This window comes from Lutra lutra, chromosome 10 (assembly GCF_902655055.1).
Source record: "Lutra lutra chromosome 10, mLutLut1.2, whole genome shotgun sequence".
Taxonomy (NCBI): domain Eukaryota; kingdom Metazoa; phylum Chordata; class Mammalia; order Carnivora; family Mustelidae; genus Lutra; species Lutra lutra.
The window spans coordinates 106,143,779-106,161,110 of record NC_062287.1 but is presented as its reverse complement, the minus strand read 5'-3'; the positions used below and the strand labels follow the sequence as shown (position 1 = coordinate 106,161,110).

Here is a 17,332-nt window from a genome sequence, read left to right as displayed (position 1 = left end):
CCAGCACCTTCTGTCTCTCCCCAGCAGCCGTGGAGTCGTAGCACAAGCCCACACGAGGTGGCTGCTCTTCTCACCGGCTGCAGATCATCATCGAGGTAAATTTATCTATTTGTCTATGAGGAAACAGTTAGTAACCAGGGAATCATAATCGGGGACCTCAGGGTGCCCTTTTCTCCCCCATTCTTTGATCTAGCAACTTCTTCCCCTATCCCTGCTCTTGCATGGGTATAACTCTGGGCCTGGGGAGAAACTAATGTCTAGATTCACCTACTTTGGTCTACATCTTAGCCTTCGTCTCTCTGGCTCCCCTCCAGGTCCCTGGAGAGTCTCACAGATCCTCCTTCTCTCGGGACCAGTTCTGCACCATCCTGGAGCAGACAGTAGGATAATGAGTAGAAATCCTGGGCAGGAAGGATCGACAGAACTGGATAGCTGGCTGGTAAGAAAGATAAGGAAAAGAGACCAAAAAGAAAAGAAAAAGAAAAGCCTCCAACATCTTGAACCAAAGGATTGGGAAGAGTCTGGTGAACTAATGGAAAAACGGAGAAGCTGCGGGTTCAATCTGGAAGGTGGGGAGATGGCTAATTCCAGGTAGGACCATTTTGGGGGAGGAGGGCCTGGACAGGAGATGTTCAGTCCCTGAACATTCGTTCGTTTATATGTTTCTAGGAATTTACCCCTGTCTTTCAGATTGCCCAATTTGTTGGCCTATAATTGTTCATAATATTCTCTTATGATTGTTTGTATTTTAGTCAGCATCTGTTGAAGGAATGGAGGTGCTATTGCCTGGAAGCTTGTTAATACACTCTGGAGAAGACAGTTTCAACTTATTTGGGTGCTGCTCTGCCCTGTGAAAGAGTGTTTGCATCTGCGGCCATTTTGCGCAACAAGGTGCTGTGGTCGTTATAGGGAGGGGCAATCACTCTTGCTCTCAAGGAGCTTCAACTTGAAGAGCGACGACATACACCTGGAGGAGAAAACCAATAGGACAAAGCCAGCCACTTTTTATTCATCTCCCCCCCGCCCCACAGAGGTCGAACCATCTGGATGGAAGTGTTGTAAAATGGGAAGAACAAACACCCCCCATAACTTCAGTAGGCTAACACAACACTTTTCATTCCTTTGATGTTTATCCTATGAACAGTCTTCCCTCCCCCATGGAACATAAGTTTGGGGAAGAATCTCAACCAAAAACTTGATGTAGCGTGATTTTTCCCTCGCCCATGGCTCTTGACCATGTAGGTTGACTCTCTCTTTCCTGCTGGGTTCCTGTCACTTTCCAATCATTTTTGGTTACTGAAACCCAATGTAGTTTAGCACTGGCCATCGATGTTGGTGCCACCTCAGAAAGAAACAGAAGCAGACGTATTTACTTCCCGATGGAAGGGTGTGTGGGGTCTCATCTGGGCACCATGAGAGCCAGGAGAAATATATGGTAGGAGTTCCTAAGGACTATGTTTTAGGAAGAAGAAAGATGACATCAGAGGGAAGGTTTGCAATGCAAGGAGTGATGAGGGGTGGTAGTGGCCAACCGGCAAATCTAAACGAATGTCTGTGTGATATATGAATGGTAATTACGTGAATTCAGGGTAAAAAAAAGGGCAAAACTAAAATAACATGGGAGAGGAAGACAGAGGTGAATGTCCTGACATCCTTGCATTGTTGCAGAGGGGTGTTTAAGATATTAATTTTGGACTTTAAGCATGCATGTTAAAATTTCAAGGGCAATAAATGAAAGGATACCGGGTAAACTTCCCAATGAGTAGAGGGAAAAACACAATATACTGAAGATCAGATCTTTATGAAGAATAATATCAAACTTCATTGGGTGCGCCTGGGTGGCTCAGTTGGTTGGGCAACTGCCTTCAGCTCAGGTCATGATCCAGGAGTCCCGGGATCGAGTCCCATGTCGGGCTCCCAGCTCCACGGAGAGTCTGCTTCTCTCTCTGAACTTCTCTCATGCTCTCTCTCTCTCTCTCTCTCTCAAATGGATAAATGAAGTCTTTACAAAAAAATACTCTATTGGAAAGACAACTATCATATGATCTCCCTGATATGAGGAAGTCGAGAAGCAACATGGGGGGTTTGGGGAGTAGGAAAAGAATAAATGAAACAAGATGGGATTGGGAGGGAGACAAACCATAAGAGACTCTTAATGTCACAAAATAAACTGAGGGTGACCGGAGGGAGGGGGGGTCGGGAGAGGGTGGTGGGGTTATGGACATTGGGGAGGGTAGGTGCTATGGTGAGTGCTGTGAAGTGTGTAAATCTGGCAATTCACGGACCTATACCCCTGAGGCTAATAATACATTATATATTTATAAAAAAATAAAAAAAAATTATAAAAAAATACTTCATTGGAAGATGTTAAAGAAGACCTCACAAACAGGGATACTATGTAATTGATTGGAAGACTCCATTTTGTAAAGATCGAAATTGCCAAATTGACATACGGATTCAAGGTAATTTCAATCAAGATGCCAACAGAGTATTTTTTTTTAAGATTTTTATTTGTTTATTTGACAGAGAGAGAGAGAGATCACAAGTAGGCAGAGAGGCAGGCGGGTGGGGAGGAAGCAGGCTCCATGCCGAGCAGAGAGCCGGATGTGGGGCTCGAACCCAGGACCCTGAGACCATGACCTGAGCCGAAGGCAGAGGCTTAACCCACCGAATCACCAGGCGCCCCTCAACAGAGTATTTTGAGCAATTTAGCAAGCTATCTTTATGTAAGGGCAAAAGCCCAAGAATAGTTAAGAAACTCCTGTGAAAGAATAAAGGGCGGGGGGGGGGGTCTCCAGAATTCCATATATCGAGACTTATTATAAAGATTTAGTAATTATGATCACCTGATAGGAGCACGAGGACAGACACATTTACCAGTGGAGTAGAATACAGCCAACGACATTATTGCTTGTTTTCTAAAGTCTGACACATAGCACAGGTGGTCTTGCTCATTCCTGGGGGAAGAAGAAACTACAAATAAGCCAGGCTGAGCTAAATTGTACGGGGATTATTCATATGGGGAAAAATCAAGTCCACGTAGATTAAATGAAAAAGACAACATTTAAAACTTTTACAAGAAAATGTAGAAGAATATTTTTCTGACTTCAGAGCGAGAAAGAACTTCATGGCAAGGGGCGCCTGGGTGGCTCAGTGGGTTAAAGCCTCTGCGTTCGGCTCAGGTCATGATCTCAGGGTCCTGGGATCGAGCCCCGCATCAGGCTCTCTGCTCGGCAGAGAGCCTGCTTCCTCCTCTCTCTGCCTGCCTCTCTGCCTTCTGCCAACTTGTGGTCTGTCAAATAAATAAATAAAATCTTTAAAAAAAAAAAAAGAACTTCATGGCAAGATGCAGAGTGCTAACCACAAAAGAGAGGACTGATAAACTCTACCGCATTAAAGTTAAAAACTTCTCTTTAACTGGAGACTCCATAAAGAAAGTGAAGACAAGCCATCACCTGGAAGAAAATATGTATAAACAAATAAAACTGACGACTCCAGAGAAAATTGGGCAAAAGACATGAAAAGGCACTTTTTACAAGAGGAAATCTAAATGGCTGATTATATATATACATAATATATGTATATATACACACACACACACACACGCACACGTTTCAATTTTAGTGATCAGTGAAAAGCAAATAAAAACTTCCAGTAAGACTTCTTAGTAAAATACTATTTTATATCCATTTACCTGGAAAAAGCAAATATGACAGTACTAAATGTTGGTGAAGATGTAAGTCCACAGGAATTCTTTTTAATTTTTTTTATTTTTTAAATTTATTTGACAGACAGAGATCACAAGTAGGCAGAGAGGCAGGCAGAGAGAGAGGAGGAAGCAGGCTCCCTGCCACGCAGAGAGCCCGATGTGGGGCTCAATCCCAGGACCCTGGATCATGATCTGAGCTAAAGGCAGAGGCTTTAACCCAGGCACCCCAGTCCACAGGAATTCTTACTCGCTGCTGGTAGAAGTTAAATTGGCGCCCTCACTTGGAGAAATGTTTTAATATTTTGTCGTAAAGTTGAATCTTTGCATACCTTCCCAGGTTCTAAATTCTGTAGAATCTCCTGCATGAATCATCAGGGCACAATTTGGGTTCTTTTCAATAATTTCTAATTCCACATTCAGAAGTAACCATGTGGCTTTGGCACCAGATGGATAAATTGTGGTACATTCACAGAATGGAAGAGAGAGATCACAAGTAGGCAGAGAGGCAGGCGGGTGGGGGCGGGGGGAAGCAGGCTCAGATGGCACCAGATGGATAAATTGTGGTACATTCACAGAATGGACTGTCTTCCAGCAGGGAAAACGACTTACAGATTTATACAGTAAGATGTAGGTATTATGGAAACAGCTTCGAAAGAAGCAAATTGCGGAACATACAGCATACTATTTCTAGAAAGCTTCCAGTATACAGAAGGAAAGGATGGATGAGAAGTACAAAGAAGGGGTTTTACAAAGCTGCTTTTAAAAAAGGCAAGGGCGCAAGAGCGCCTGGGTGGTTCAGTCGGTTAAGGGTTGCGTTCAGTTCAGGTCATGATCCCAGGATGGAGCCTGGGGAAGGGCTCCCCACTCAGCCTGGAGTCTCTCCCTTTGCCTCTCCCTTTGCCTCTGCCTCGGCTTGTGCTCGCTCTCTTTCAGATAAACAAAATCTTTAGGAAAAAAGAGCAAGGGCATAACACAAGAGTCGGGAGAGGTTACCTCTGGCAGAGGGAGGCAGGGAGATGGGACAAGGGACGAACGCAGGGGTGGGAGCATCTGTGCTAGGTATGTTCCCGTTCTTAAGTAGACTGGTGCATCCATGGAGAGTAATTTTATTCCGTTTCACAACTACAAGTATTCCACGTTTTCTTTTCTTTTTTCTTCTTTCTTTCTTTCTTTCTTTCTTTCTTTCTTTCTTTCTTTCTTTCTTTCTTTCTTTCTTTCTTTTAAGTAAGCTCAGCACCCAGCGTGGAGCCATCCTTGGTCTAGAACTCACCACCCTGATATCAAGACCTGAGCCATTATCGGGAGTCCCACGCCTAACCGACTGAGGCACCCAGGGCCCCTCCTTGTGTTCTTTTGTATATATTACGTATGATATATAATTAGTTACAAAATACATAATTTAAATTATATAAATAATTCATGGGGCGCCTGGGTGGCTCAGTGGGTTAAAGCCGCTGCCTTCGGCTCGGGTCATGATCCCAGGGTCCTGGGATCGAGCCCCGCGTCGGGCTCTCTGCTCAGCAGGGAGCCTGCTTCCCCTCCTCTCTCTCTCTGCCTGCCTCTCTGCCTACTTGTGATCTCTGTCTGTCAAATAAATAAATAAAATCTTTAAAAAAAATTATATAAATAATTCAAATAAAAACTGTGAATCCCTCAAGATCTTCACTCCTGAGCGTGCCGCCCCAGGCCCGCCTAAGGTGGCATCAGTGCGTTTGTCGCTCCTCCGTCCGCTTCTGCAGCCGCGTCGGATGGCACCTCCGGCCTCCGTGCCCCCTGTTTGCGCGGCCTTCCACCCAACCCACGGCACCCCCTGTGACCTCCGCCGCCGCTTTCCTCGTCTTTCCTGGGCCTCTAAGCGCTCCCCCCCCCAACCCCGAGCGCCCTCTCCGTTTCCCCCGCTGTGCGCACGGCGCCCGCGCGCCCCCGCCGTTTGCTGCGCGCCCCGGCTTCGCGGCCAGGCGCCCCCACCGGCCCCCACCCGCCCTCCGCAGGTCCTCACCGCGCCGCGCCAGCGCCCTCCACCCCGCCGGCTCCGCCAGCCCCGCGCAGAGCCCACGGGGTCCTAGCCGGTGCGGAGCCGCAGCAGCGGGATGGGCCTGGGCCCCGCCGCCCCCGGGGAGAGAAGGCGTCGCCTCTCTCGCTTCCCCCGGCCCCGCCCCGGCCCCGTGCCGCGAGCCGCAGGTACGCTGCTTGAGGACCTGCCACCAGCCCCCGGCGGGTCCGCTGTGCTCTCCAGGAACCCGACTCCTCCATCGGACCCCAGAAAAGGCACCAGAGATGCCTTCAAGGCTCCTTCTCCTAGCTAAGTGTTGGCGGTGCGAAATGCCCGTTAACCGGAATGAGCGCATATTTGGAATGATCTTTCGTTGGTAATTCAACCAAAGCGAGCCAGGCGTCCAGCGCCTCCCTCGGGTGTCCCCCCTCTGACTCTGTTCGGGGTAGAGCTGGAAGCAGAGTTGGCCGCCCCAGGACAGCTGACAATGGCTCTAGGACTCGAGGGCCGCTGAAGCTTCTGCTCTCAGGTTTAGCCCCCCCCCCTCCCCGATGTCTGGGATCTCACTTCATCCCCTCCCCGAGCTTATCCCTGGGAGTTCCAAAGTCTCTTCTTTCCAGGGGAACTGAGACCTCTCCAGCACCCAGTCTCACAATCCACTCACTTCCTCACCCCAAAACTGAGGGCTGACCGGGCCAGGAACGGTTCTCGACTGGAGCTCTGAGCCCACCTTCACAGAGATGTCAAGGTGCTCGCTCCAACAATCCTTTCATAGATTTTGTTCCCTTTAGGAGGCACTTATGGTTTGTTTTTCATTTATTTTTTAAGGATTTTATTTATTTATTAGAGAGAGAGAGAGTGGGAGAGCGTGAAAGCACAAGTAGGGGGAGTGGCAGAGGGAGGGGGAGAAGCAGGCTCCCTGTTGAGCTGGGAGCCTAATGTGGGGCTCCATCCCAGGACCCGGGGATCATGACCGGGTCTGAAGGCAGACGCTTAACGGACTGAGTCACCCAGATGTCCAGGCAGTTGTGGTTTAAATAGCATCCTCCTCCCCACCCCCCACCCCCTATCAGAAGAATCATCTCAAGCGTTGGTCCAGCTCTCGCCCAAGGAGCCACAGCAGGGAACCTCAGAGCTGAGCAGAAGCAGCCAGGAGGGGTAAGAGTCTCCTTGTGGAAGGACTAGGTCTTCCGGTGGGGAAGACTTTGGAGAACCGACTTTGATGGCAATCCTATAAAGCAAATCCCGAGCTGGTTTCCATAGGAACCAGCCTACTTGCTCCCTAACCAGCGAGGGGAGGGATGCTGTGCACCGGATAATAGATGACCACCAGGCCTGGGAGCCGCAAGGCCTCCAGAACCCTGAGAACTGCGGTTCACCGCGTGGCCACGTGGTCTCACGAATGAATTATGTGATCTTGCAAATTTCCTCAGTTCACTTTCATTAAAAACACGGTTTGCTTCAGTTTGCAAGGACCTGGATGGAACTAGGGAGTATTATGCTAAGCGAAATAAGTCAATCAGAGAAAGATGATTATCATATGATCTCTCTGATATGAGGAATTTGAGAGCCGGGGGTGGGGGTTGTGAGAGTTAGGGAGGGAAAAAATGAAACAAGATGGGACTGGGGAGGGAGACAAACCATAAGAGATTCTTAATCTCAGGAAACATAATGAGGTGTGCTGGGGGATGGGGTTGGAGCCGGGAGGGATAGGGTGGCTGGGTTGTGGATGTTGGGGAGGGTATGTGCTATGGTGAGTGCTGTGAATTGTGTTAAGCCTGGTGATTCACAGATCTGTAGCCCTGGGGCAAATAATACATTATATGTTAATACTACTAATAAAAAAAAAGCATGGTTTGCTTCTTTTTGAAATTGTGAGTGTCTGAATGTTCCCCAAAGAGCTATACTCCATCCCCGTACACTATACTTTGGAGAAGAGGTAAAGTGTGGGGGAAAGGCAAATAAAATGCCATTTTTTGGTTGGTAATGTACCAGATGTGTATATATTATGCTCTCTCTCTCCCTCTTTTAAAGATTTTATTTATTTGACAGAGATCACAAGTAGGCAGAGAGGCAGGAAGAGAGGGAGGGGGGAAGCAGGCTCCCCACCGAGAAGAGAGCCCCATGACAGGAGCCGGAGCGAAGGCAAAGGCTTTAACCCACTGAGCCACCCAGGCACCCCTCTCTCTTTTAACCCTCTCGACAACTCTGAGATGCAAATACTCTCATCTCTATTTTATAGATAATCAAATTGATGTCCAGACACATTCATTTACTAGCTCAAAGTTGGATAGCAAGGATCAGAGCCAGGATTCAAACCCTGTATTTTTTTTTTTTTTTAAGATTTTTTTTTAATGTAATCTCCACATCCAGCATAGGGCTCGAACTCACAAACCCGAGATCAAGAGTCACATACTCTAGCACTCTACTGACTGAGCCAGCCAGGACCCCCAACCCCAGGCCTTTTTGACCCCAATATATTTCACTATATTATCCCAAAGCTATTCCTGCCTTTGGTTTCAGTCCTCTCAAAATAACGTTTTGGTTCAAGAAACAAAATATACTGATTTCTTTCAAGATATATGCAGTTACAGTATTGAGGCTTAATGAGATTTCTCAGATTTATGGACCTAGTTGTTGGAAGAAACAGCTGAAGGGGTTTGCCTCTCCCAGTAGGATGGGCAGAAGGAAGGGAGGGAATAGAGGCCTGTTGTATTTCATTAGAAGCCATTATGTACTGTTACCATTTTTTTTAAAGCTATGTACAGGTGTCACTTTAATAAACATGTAAGAAAGATGATCAGCAGTAAAAAAAAAAAAAAATCCTGAAAGCTACTCACTGCTATCATTAGCAGTTTAATGATCATCCGAAATGCAGGAAACGGCAATTATTTTGTAAGGCAGCTAAGAGCGTGATCACAGAAACACGCTTTGGGGAAGCTGTTTCCTAGGGTCTTGAAATTGAAAGAGATCTGAAAATCATAAGTCTGAAGTAATACAGAATTTCCAGTAATGGTGAAATGTTGTTATTCGTTAACTCTGTGATCACAAAATTCATCTAGGGAGAAGCCCATAGTTAACTTGGAGACCACACCCAAGGAGAAAAGAGCAGAGTTGAATTCAGCCCCGAAGCCTGAGAACACCGGGAAATTGGCAAAGCAACCTGCTGAGGTGGGAATCACAAGAGTTCTTTGCGTGTATCTTTACTATGCCCGTGACTTCTCTACAGACTCTTTGCTTTATTTAGACTGTGTGGCAGGTTGAAGTGCATATTGATTTGGGATATTGGTTGTGCCTTAAATTTTTTTTTTTTAAAAACGGCTTTGTTGAACTCTATTAAGCTTTTCTGAGCTATAACTACATGAAGTATACATTTTTAGAATATACTGTTGGATATGTTTGGTATGGTGTGTGTACACCCATGAAACCATCACCACAGTCAAGGTAATGAATATCTCCATAACTCCCAAAACGTTGTTTTCTTTTGTAAATCCCACCTCTTCTTCCCCACCCCTCCCCAGGCAGCCCCTGATTGGCTTCTTGTCACTATACGTTAATTTGCATTTTCTAGAGAATTCTGTCGATATGATATGGAATCATATCGTATGGGCTCTTTTTGTCCATCTCCTCTCACATAATTTCGTGTAATTAAAATTCTATCCATATTGTTGCATGTGATTAATAGTTCACTCCTTTTTATTACCGAGTAGGAATGCATTGTATGAATACACCATTGTTTGTCCATTCACCGCTTGATGGGCATTTGGGCTGTTCCTGGTTTTTGGCTATTACAAATAAAACTGCCACGAACATTTGTGTGCACGTCTTTGTACAGACAGATGTTGTCTTTTCTCTTGGGTGAATACCTAGGAATGAAATGGCTAGATCATATGGTAGATGTATTTTTTTTTTTGAAAGATTTTATTTATTTATTTGAGAGAGAAGGCGCGGAGGGGCAGAGGGAGAGAGAGAATCTCAAGCAGTCTCCCCCTTGGAGCACAGAGCCCTCCCGGGGCTCAGTCTCAGGACCCTGAGCCAGAGGCAGATGCTTAATTGAGCCACCCAGGCTCCCCCATATGTAGTTGCATTTTTAACCTCCTGCTTTCCAAACCGGTTGTGTCGTTTGACATTCCCGCCAGCAGTGTGTGGACGTTCCAGTGCCTCCTCATCGGCATTTGGTTGCCTCTTTAATTGTTGGTATCGTCATAGGTCTGTAAGGGTCTCATTGTGGTTTTAATTTGCATTTCTCTAAGGACTAACGATGTTGAACATCTTCCATATCCATCTTCCTTGGTGAAGTGTCCAAATCCTTTTGCCCGTTTCCCCCCTTGGTTTCTTCAGAAATTCTGTGTCCGTGCCTTTCATCAGATACATGCTTTGCAGGATCCTCTCAGTGTCTGTGGCTTGTGTCTTCATTCTCTTAACAAGAGCTCTCGAAGAAAAAAATTTTTAAATTTTGATGAACTCCAATGGATGGTGATGATGGTTTTGTAAATTTGTAAATTTTGTACATTGTAGTTCAGAAAAGAAACAGGTGCCCCCTTTTACTTCTGTGAATTTTTGCCAGGCAAAGGGCTGTCTTCCACCAGGAAAATAGAGCTGGCAACTGGGAGGTGAGATGCAGCCTTGAGGAAATTAGACTAAAGTGGGCAAATGGTTGAATAAGTGACAAAGCCATTGTGAAACTGATGGTTAGGTGGGGCAGTGTGATCCGCTCCAGGGCTCCCCAGGTCTCTGTGGGCTCTGACTGCCCAGCTTGCTTTCTCAGGGAGTAACCAGTGAGCAGAACTTCTTCCCAGGACCCCTCCTAGACAAACTTAGGGACAGTTTGGGAGGGATGCATAGTACAGAAGAAGGGGATAAGAGAGTTCTTTTTCTTCTTCCTTTTTCTTTTTTTTAGTTTGGGTTTGCAATTGCAAAAGCTCTAAGTTTTCTTTTCTTTTTTTTTTTAATTGTGCTAAGAGAGAGCACTTAACATGAGATCTACCCTCAATAAATTTTTAAGTGCACAATACTGCATTGTGCCCACATACAGGCACGTGCGGCACACGCCCCCACACACATTACACACACACACACACACTGTCTCCTCCCTAGGCCTCTTTGAAGGGATAGAGTATCAGCATTTTGGGTCCAATCAAGAGATAGAATCTACCCAGTAGATTAAACAGGGGAAAGGTTAAAAAATTGTTAAACTATGTAAGAGTAACTATAAGAAATGAAGAAACTCAACATGGCCTCCCAGGCCTGAGGGAGAATTCTCAGGAAAGGACAGACTTGGAAGGGGTTCTCTAATCTCCTCATTAGAGAGGAGATCAGAGAAGTTTGGTTTGGCCATGGGGCGGTGGTGGTGGCGGGTTGTCAGCAGGTGGTTTGAGCCTGCAGACTTGGGGGGACCCTCTGGATCAGTCCATGTGGGATCCGTGCAGAGGGAGTCAAGACACCAGCCGGTGTTGGAGGTGTTTGGGCACTGATTTCTCTGCGGAAGGGCTGAGAAAGCTTACTGTCGGAGGCTTCTGGCTCAGGTAGAGCTCCGCCGGAGGTCCTCACACCCATTCTACTGACCATCACCCTCCCACCCCCTGCTGCAAGCCAGAACCTGCAGGAGAACCCTTCCCTCTTGCAATGCTTATTGAAGTGCTCATTTTTAAGGAGAAAAGCTTAAAAGAGCTCCAGCACATATCCCAGAGCTTATCTGGAGGGTACATTTGGAGCCCAGTGGCAATACATTGGCTGCTGGCACAGTTAGCCTGTGGCTTTAATAACCTGAGTGACAGCAGGAGGGGAGCAGGCCCTCCCCCCCACCCATCCCCCACTACCCACCCTCCGTGGGAAGAGAGCTTCTGGCAGCCTGGATTTCTACAAAGCGATGAAACCCTGTGTCTTCAGGCCGACTCTAGCTAATCCCCAGACAGGGTCTCCGGAGTTCCTTGGGCAGGTGCAGCTTCTTTATTTTATCTTATTTCTCCCCTCACAGGGCAAACCAAGGCCCAGACCCGGAGACCTGATTGAGATTTTTCGAATCGGCTATGAGCACTGGGCCATCTACGTGGAGGACGACTGCGTGGTGCATCTGGCTGCCCCGAGTAAGGGTGGATACTCTATTGACATATTGATATTGACATTGAAGTTAGCAGAGTAAGAATAAGTGCATTAAGTTATTGGGTTCCTCAGCAGCTGCCCTTCATTTGCAAAAAACACTCAGCGCTTTCCTGGCCCTCAGTGGACTGGGTGATGGAACTTGATCTCTGTCCACCCAACGCCCCCGAGCGTCCAGCCCTAAGGGAGATGCAGTGCACCTGGTGGCCCTGTGTTTGTTGAGCCTCGGTGTCCTTCCTCCTATTTCTGAGGCTTCCGCAGGAGGGGCGCAGATGCCTGCACGTTCCGATGGCCCCTAGATGCTGCTTCCAGCTTCCTGGCTCATCGTCCTGCTCTTTCTGACTGTCTCCAGACACACAGCTTTCCTTTCATTCCTCAAGGTCGCCTATACGAGGCTGAGATTCAACTGGTGACTAATTAAATTTAGTGGAGATTTGATGGGAGGATGTGGTGATGGAAGAAGATAGAACAGGAGACACACTTAGTCACAGTGGTCCCCTTGTGCGAAGGGACCAGGAGGCGCTGGGAGAAGGGGAGGCTAGGGGACACCCCTGTGTACGCTCTGATGCCTTCTGAATTTTGCATCCTGTGTGAGTACTGTCCACTCAGGACGAAACTGCAGAAGAGCCCTGGGACCAAAGGCCTGTGGCCACACCATGCTCACGGCCCTCACCCCCAGGGCTCAGTCCTCCTCCTTAGGTCCCGCCTCTCCCCTGCAGGGCGAAGCCCTCTCCTGTGCCCCACTATAGGAAAAGATGCTCAACATCATCTGTCATTAAAAAAAAAAAAAAGGCTGATGGGCTGATCTCCAGGTGACAGGTGTCTCACTGGGGGGGGGGGCGCGGAGGCAGGGGCGCAGTTCATGTCAAACACTCGCCATCCTCGGCCATGCCAAAGCCGAGGCCTTGGAGGGAAGCCGCTTGACGCACATCTTAGAGTGAGCCAGGGCACTACCCGCCCCCCTGCCCACCGCTGTCCCTCGCAGCTTTCCAGCTTCTGTTCCTCTTGGTCCCCAGGTGAGGAATTCGAGGCGGGTAGCATCACTTCCGTCTTCAGCAACCGCGCGGTCGTGAAGTACAGCCGCCTGGAGGACGTGCTGCACGGCTGCTCCTGGAAGATCAACAACAAGCTGGACGGGACGTACCTGCCCCTGCCCGTGGACCAGATCCTCCAGCGCACGAAACAGATGATCAACAAGATTGTGCAGTACAGCCTGATCGAAGGGAACTGTGAGCACTTTGTCAATGACCTCAGATACGGAGTGCCCCGGAGTCAGCAGGTACGGCGACCTTTGCGACTTTTGCCGGGACGGTGGCTTCTGGCTGAGCCTTCTTGGGGCTTGTCATCTCCTCGGTGATCCGAGCGGGGGTCAGTGGTTTTGCGCTCTTTGCTGTCCGGGGGCCTTCTCCGTCCACAGGACTTCACCGTTCAGGAGGTGGTTTCCCCTCTGTTAGCCCGTGGAGGAGCGCAGAGGCTCTGGGCTGTAGAGCTGGGCCCCTTTGTTGAGGGGGTCGCCTTGGTCAGACTCTTCTTTCTGTTTCTTCGTTCACAAAGCAGGGGTAAAGTGAGGTTTGGGGCTACAGCTGGCCCACAGACATGTTTTGCTTGGATGGGTAGTGTTGTTGGGTTTTGTTTTTTTAATTTGTACGACTTACCGACACTTAAAAATATAGAAATTTTTTAAAAAGATTTTATTTATTTATTTGACAGAGATCACAAGCAGGCAGAGAGGCTGGCAGAGAGAAAGGAAGGGAAGCAGGCTCCCTGCTGAGCAGAGAACCTGCTATGGGGCTTGATCCCAGGACCCTGGGATCATGACCTGAGCCAAAGGCAGAGGCTTTAACCCACTGAGCCACCCAGCCGCCCCCCAAATATAGAAATTTTATATAAAAAGATGTGGATTCACAGCCATTCTAGAACAACTGATGGATCAGGCCATGAGGCCCGTGTTCTGCTCGCTGACACCCTGTGCGGCCGAGTAGTGGTTGTCTCTTTAGATGGGGCGTGTGGGGGTTGACGTGCCACCTGCAAGCTTCGCCCGTCTTACCGGCCTGGCCCGTGTTTGGGTTCGTGACCCCCCAATCACACGGGGTGGGGATAACCCCAATGAGGCACAGTCCATGTGTTCAAGGGCTTTGAAAAATAGCTCAAAATATCTGTGACAACCTGAGCGGCCCTCTTTCCTATTTGATCCTTACTAAACCCCATGAGAGGAGTGGAAGGTGCATTTATTATCCCCTTTTTGATAGATTGAGAAATGAAGAATTAAAGAAGGAACACCTTTTTTTTCCTGCTTTTTTTCTGTGGCTCTTGTGTCCCCTCAGGGTACTGGGCTCAAATCCCAATGCTGGTCTCTCTATTGTTGCTGAGTCAGCGTGAGCAGGGCACCCACCCCCGTCCCTCCACTTTGTGCACCTTCCTCCTTTTTTTCTGTCCTCTCCCGGCCCGCACTCCATTCTCCGGAGGCCTCCCTCCAGTGTAGGGGGGCTTGGGGGCTCTGGTGTCAGGGATCTCCCATCCCACAAGCATTTGTATATGACAAGACCCCAGGAACGAAATGGAAGCCAGGGAGCCTTCTCTGGAGTGTGGGCCACGCTCAGACACTGATTCCTACCATGACTTTGTCCAAGTGAGTTCCCCTCCCTGGTTCTCAGATTCCCTGTATGTAGATGAAGGTCTCAGTGGCTCAGGCACGCTGAGATCCTTTGCCTCCCTGCCCCTATTCCAGAGGGAGACCCTGGGCTGAATGGCTCTGAGGGACCAAGGAGGCCAGGAGCCATGGATGCCCTGGAGGGACAGGGAGTGCGTCTGCCTCGGATGTCCCATTCTGGGCCATCCCGACTTCTCTAGGTCCCTTGCAATGCTAGGATCTTTGGAAATAGAGGCTAGCACAGGTTACTTCCTCCTCCAGGCAGGCCGGGTGCTGAAGGGGAGTGGTGGGGCGGGGCACAAGCCTGGGATCACCCCTGAGTGTCCTGTGGACTGGTCTGCTTTGCAGGTGGAGCACGCACTGATGGAAGGCGCGAAGGCTGCGGGAGCGGTCATCTCAGCTGTCGTGGAGAGCATCAGGCCCAAGCCCATAACGGCCTGAAGGAGCTCGGAACTCCAAGCAGAGAAGGAACTGCTGTCATCGGTAGGGACGACGTGCCTCCTTGCCTCCCCTTGCCTTCTCTTTCCATAGCCCCACTCGAGAAAATTGTGAACTTCTGGAAGAATCTAGAATGTATCCAAAGACCCCTCCAGAAATACATCCAATATATGTGATCCTAGATCCATGGACTCTCGGGGTGAGAAGAAACTAATACTTATTATTATGCTTCCACCAGGCACCAGGCACCATGCTAGGCATTTCCTAGGCTTGTGTCATCTCCCTCCCGGTGGGAAGGGTCTTGCTGGTTTCTCAGGCTGACTCTGGTCTGTGATGTTTGAATACCACCTACGCCATCCTGGAGCCCTCTGCTTGAACATTCCCAGGAACAGAGAGCTCTTTTTCAGAAGTTCTTGTTCTTGAACTAGAATGTCTCCAGCTTGTCGCCCTCACGCGCATCCAGCTCTTCCTGACCCGCAGCGCTGTGCGGGGGGAGGAGGGCTTGAAGGAAACTCAGTGGCTTGCTATGCAGGGTCCCCTGTGCTTAATCCAAAATCATACACCAGCCTTATTCTCTGTTGCTGAACACCCCCTGCTTTAAAGTATAATCAACATTTACTTTGCTTTTTTCTACCTTAGAATTACTGGAAAATCGGAAATAGTTATTTTCACTGATTTCAGAGAACTATTTAAAATACTTTCCTCCACGGACTTCTGTGCACATGAGGGAGAGGAAGGAGTGATTTTTGTGTGTGTGTTGACTGCTGTTGGCATGAAAGCAGATCTAGAATGAAGACCAGGGCCTGTTGGTGTTCGTTGAGAGCCGAAGGGATCCAGGAAGGCTAGAGAGGGCCTCTCAGAATGGCTAGGAACCATGAGTGATGTGGACAGAAGCAGGACGGAGCCCCCAGAGCATTTCACATGAGATCTGTTAGGATGGCCCGTGAGCCTTTCTCCTATTTGGACAAAGTAGACTCTCAGCGAAACTCTTCCATTTCTTCCCCCTCCCACTCTTTTCCTAGCAATCCAAACTTGACTGCATCCTCCTGTTGTCTAGACGCTGGGTCTGGGTGTGTGTGTCTGTCTTGCATCTGCCTTTTCCAATGACCTCTCTCTCTGCTTTGCGTGGGAGTTCCAGGGGTTTGGTTGGTGGAGCATATGCCCTCATTTCTGTGAATCATGAGGAGGATAAAGTCATTATTACCCACCCTGAGTCCCTCCAACCATCTCTTCCCCACCCCCTAGAATCTCCTGAGCTCCCAATACTGCTCCCTTCAGCTCCTTTTTCATTATGGTCTAGATTGAGGCTTCCTTTGAAGTAGAACCCAACCACCAGGAATTTATCTCCTGTAAAGTATATTCATTTTAGTTTTGAATTAACTCTGTTGTATATTAGTGAACTTTTTGATTCTGACTCTGACCTCCCAGACCGTAGTAATCATTCATCCAAAAAACCAGATTTGTTTGGTCAACAGACAACTCCCCCATGCCAGAGAGTGGTTAGTAACTTGTGAACTAAGGGCTCATCTATCTCTTGCTTAGGTTCGGGACAGAAGGACACTTCTGGGACGTCTTTCAGTTTGCACCCGGTGGGCCCGAGGGCCTCAGTTGCGTATCAGGGTTTACGTTCATTCATTCATGCAACAAACATTTTTGAGCGTCTAGCATGTGCCACATCCTGGCTTTCCCCACCTTGGCCTGAACCCACCAGCAGCGCTTAGGGACAGCAGCAAGAAGTTGCATCGGCTGGAAGGACACAAGACACAGTGGGGTGTGGGGTGGAGAACACCTGCTGGACGGGGTCTACTCCTGCCTCACAGGTGCACGTAAGGCTGCCAGCTCTGGAACGCCCGCCCTACACTTTGTAGGTGTGGGGTGGGAGGGAGGAGGGTTTCTTAAAGTGCTGTTTACAAACCTGGAGCAGCTCCTGACTTCTATGGTCATAACTGAATTCTCTGCTTTGGGTGGAACCACTCGGGTGAGCCTTCTCCGTCTTGGAGCTATAAGGAACACACCTGCTGTTCTGGGAAAGCCACGTGAATGCCAATGTTTCCGCGACGTTATGCAGAGATCTCTTGTTTGTGTGCCTTTTCTCTTTGGGGGGATAAGGGAGTGGGCTCAGTGGTGGTGTTGGTCCACTGGGCACGTCAAAGGGAAAGTCAAAGAACTTGACTGTGCTATGTCCCTTCACAGTAGGGCACCCAGTAGTCATGACACATGACCCAGCAGGTGCTGTACTCAATCTGGGTGCTTGGCTTACTGATTGAAAGGGCGACATCAGGAAACACTAAATGAGCTCTGCAAAGATTATTATGAGGGTAAAAGGATCTGTTATCACTGGCTGCAAGTGGGAGAGAGAGAGTGGAAAACATGTCAGTCAGGGATGCCAGCCGAGTCAAAGAATGAAGCCCTCCTCTCGGGCATGAGGCCAGAGGCTGAGGGG

At 48.6% G+C, this 17,332-nt stretch overlaps 1 protein-coding gene across 3 annotated transcripts; it reads left to right on the top strand.

Annotated features, from left to right (window-relative positions):
- Positions 1–5,711: 5,711 nt before the first annotated feature.
- PLAAT5 (phospholipase A and acyltransferase 5) lies at positions 5,712–16,962 on the top strand. 3 transcript variants are annotated; one of them, XM_047694048.1, is made up of 6 exons: positions 5,712–5,890; positions 6,779–6,860; positions 8,765–8,873; positions 11,680–11,794; positions 12,818–13,080; positions 14,800–16,962. In XM_047694048.1, the coding sequence occupies exons 1-6, from the start codon at positions 5,800–5,802 to the stop codon at positions 14,890–14,892; spliced, it is 753 nt and encodes a 250-aa protein (XP_047550004.1). In that variant the 5' UTR covers positions 5,712–5,799; the 3' UTR covers positions 14,893–16,962. The 3 variants fall into 3 exon arrangements, with proteins under 3 accessions (XP_047550004.1, XP_047550006.1, XP_047550003.1); XM_047694050.1 differs by having other exon boundaries at positions 6,776–6,860; positions 11,680–11,788; XM_047694047.1 differs by having other exon boundaries at positions 6,776–6,860.
- The last annotated feature ends 370 nt before the right edge of the window (positions 16,963–17,332 follow it).

Bases quoted from the DNA above. Each gene is read 5' to 3' on its own strand.
- PLAAT5 (XM_047694047.1), top strand. From the start codon at position 5,800: ATGGGCCTGGGCCCCGCCGCCCCCGGGGAGAGAAGGCGTCGCCTCTCT. The intron at 5,891-6,775 runs GTACGCTGCTTG...ACCCCCTATCAG, and splicing joins CCCCGTGCCGCGAGCCGCAG to AAGAATCATCTCAAGCGTTG. The intron at 6,861-8,764 runs GTAAGAGTCTCC...AAATTCATCTAG, and splicing joins AGCAGAAGCAGCCAGGAGGG to GGAGAAGCCCATAGTTAACT.